Source organism: Penaeus monodon, chromosome 29, assembly GCF_015228065.2.
Source record: "Penaeus monodon isolate SGIC_2016 chromosome 29, NSTDA_Pmon_1, whole genome shotgun sequence".
Taxonomy (NCBI): domain Eukaryota; kingdom Metazoa; phylum Arthropoda; class Malacostraca; order Decapoda; family Penaeidae; genus Penaeus; species Penaeus monodon.
The window spans coordinates 6,723,774-6,724,151 of NC_051414.1; the positions used below are offsets into that span (position 1 = coordinate 6,723,774).

At 67.2% G+C, this 378-nt stretch overlaps 1 protein-coding gene across 1 annotated transcript in view; it reads right to left on the reverse strand.

Moving 5' to 3' along the window:
* LOC119591919 (PDZ and LIM domain protein Zasp-like) overlaps positions 1-378 on the reverse strand; it is a gene marked incomplete in the record, with an annotated part of 137,443 nt that overhangs the window by 5,498 nt on the left and 131,567 nt on the right. The window contains 1 exon segment of the mRNA XM_037940673.1: positions 27-96. Coding sequence (XP_037796601.1) covers positions 27-96 — 70 coding nt within the window.

Here is a 378-nt window from a genome sequence, read left to right on the forward strand (position 1 = left end):
AATCCTCGAGGGACAGTTAGCATTACCTGATGGGGGACCTGCATCCCTGGCAGGAGGGGCGCTCCTTGGCGGCGGTGGCAGCGGGCGTCACAGTGCCTGGCCACGAAGGACAAAGAAATGACAACGAGAACACACAGCATGCCTCAACTACGACGCCACGAAGGCAACGAACGGGCGAGGGCGCGGCCGTGGGCGGCTCGCTCCTACCTGATCTGGCGCATGCAGTCGGAGCAGACGGGGATCCTGGTGCTGGCGGCCTGGTTCATCACACCGCGGCCTCGGCGGGGGGCGCTCTTCTGGCCGCTGGTCTGGGGCACGCCCTTGGTCGGCCCGCCCATGCCTGGCACGGGCGTGGGCTTGGGCATGCCACCCATCACA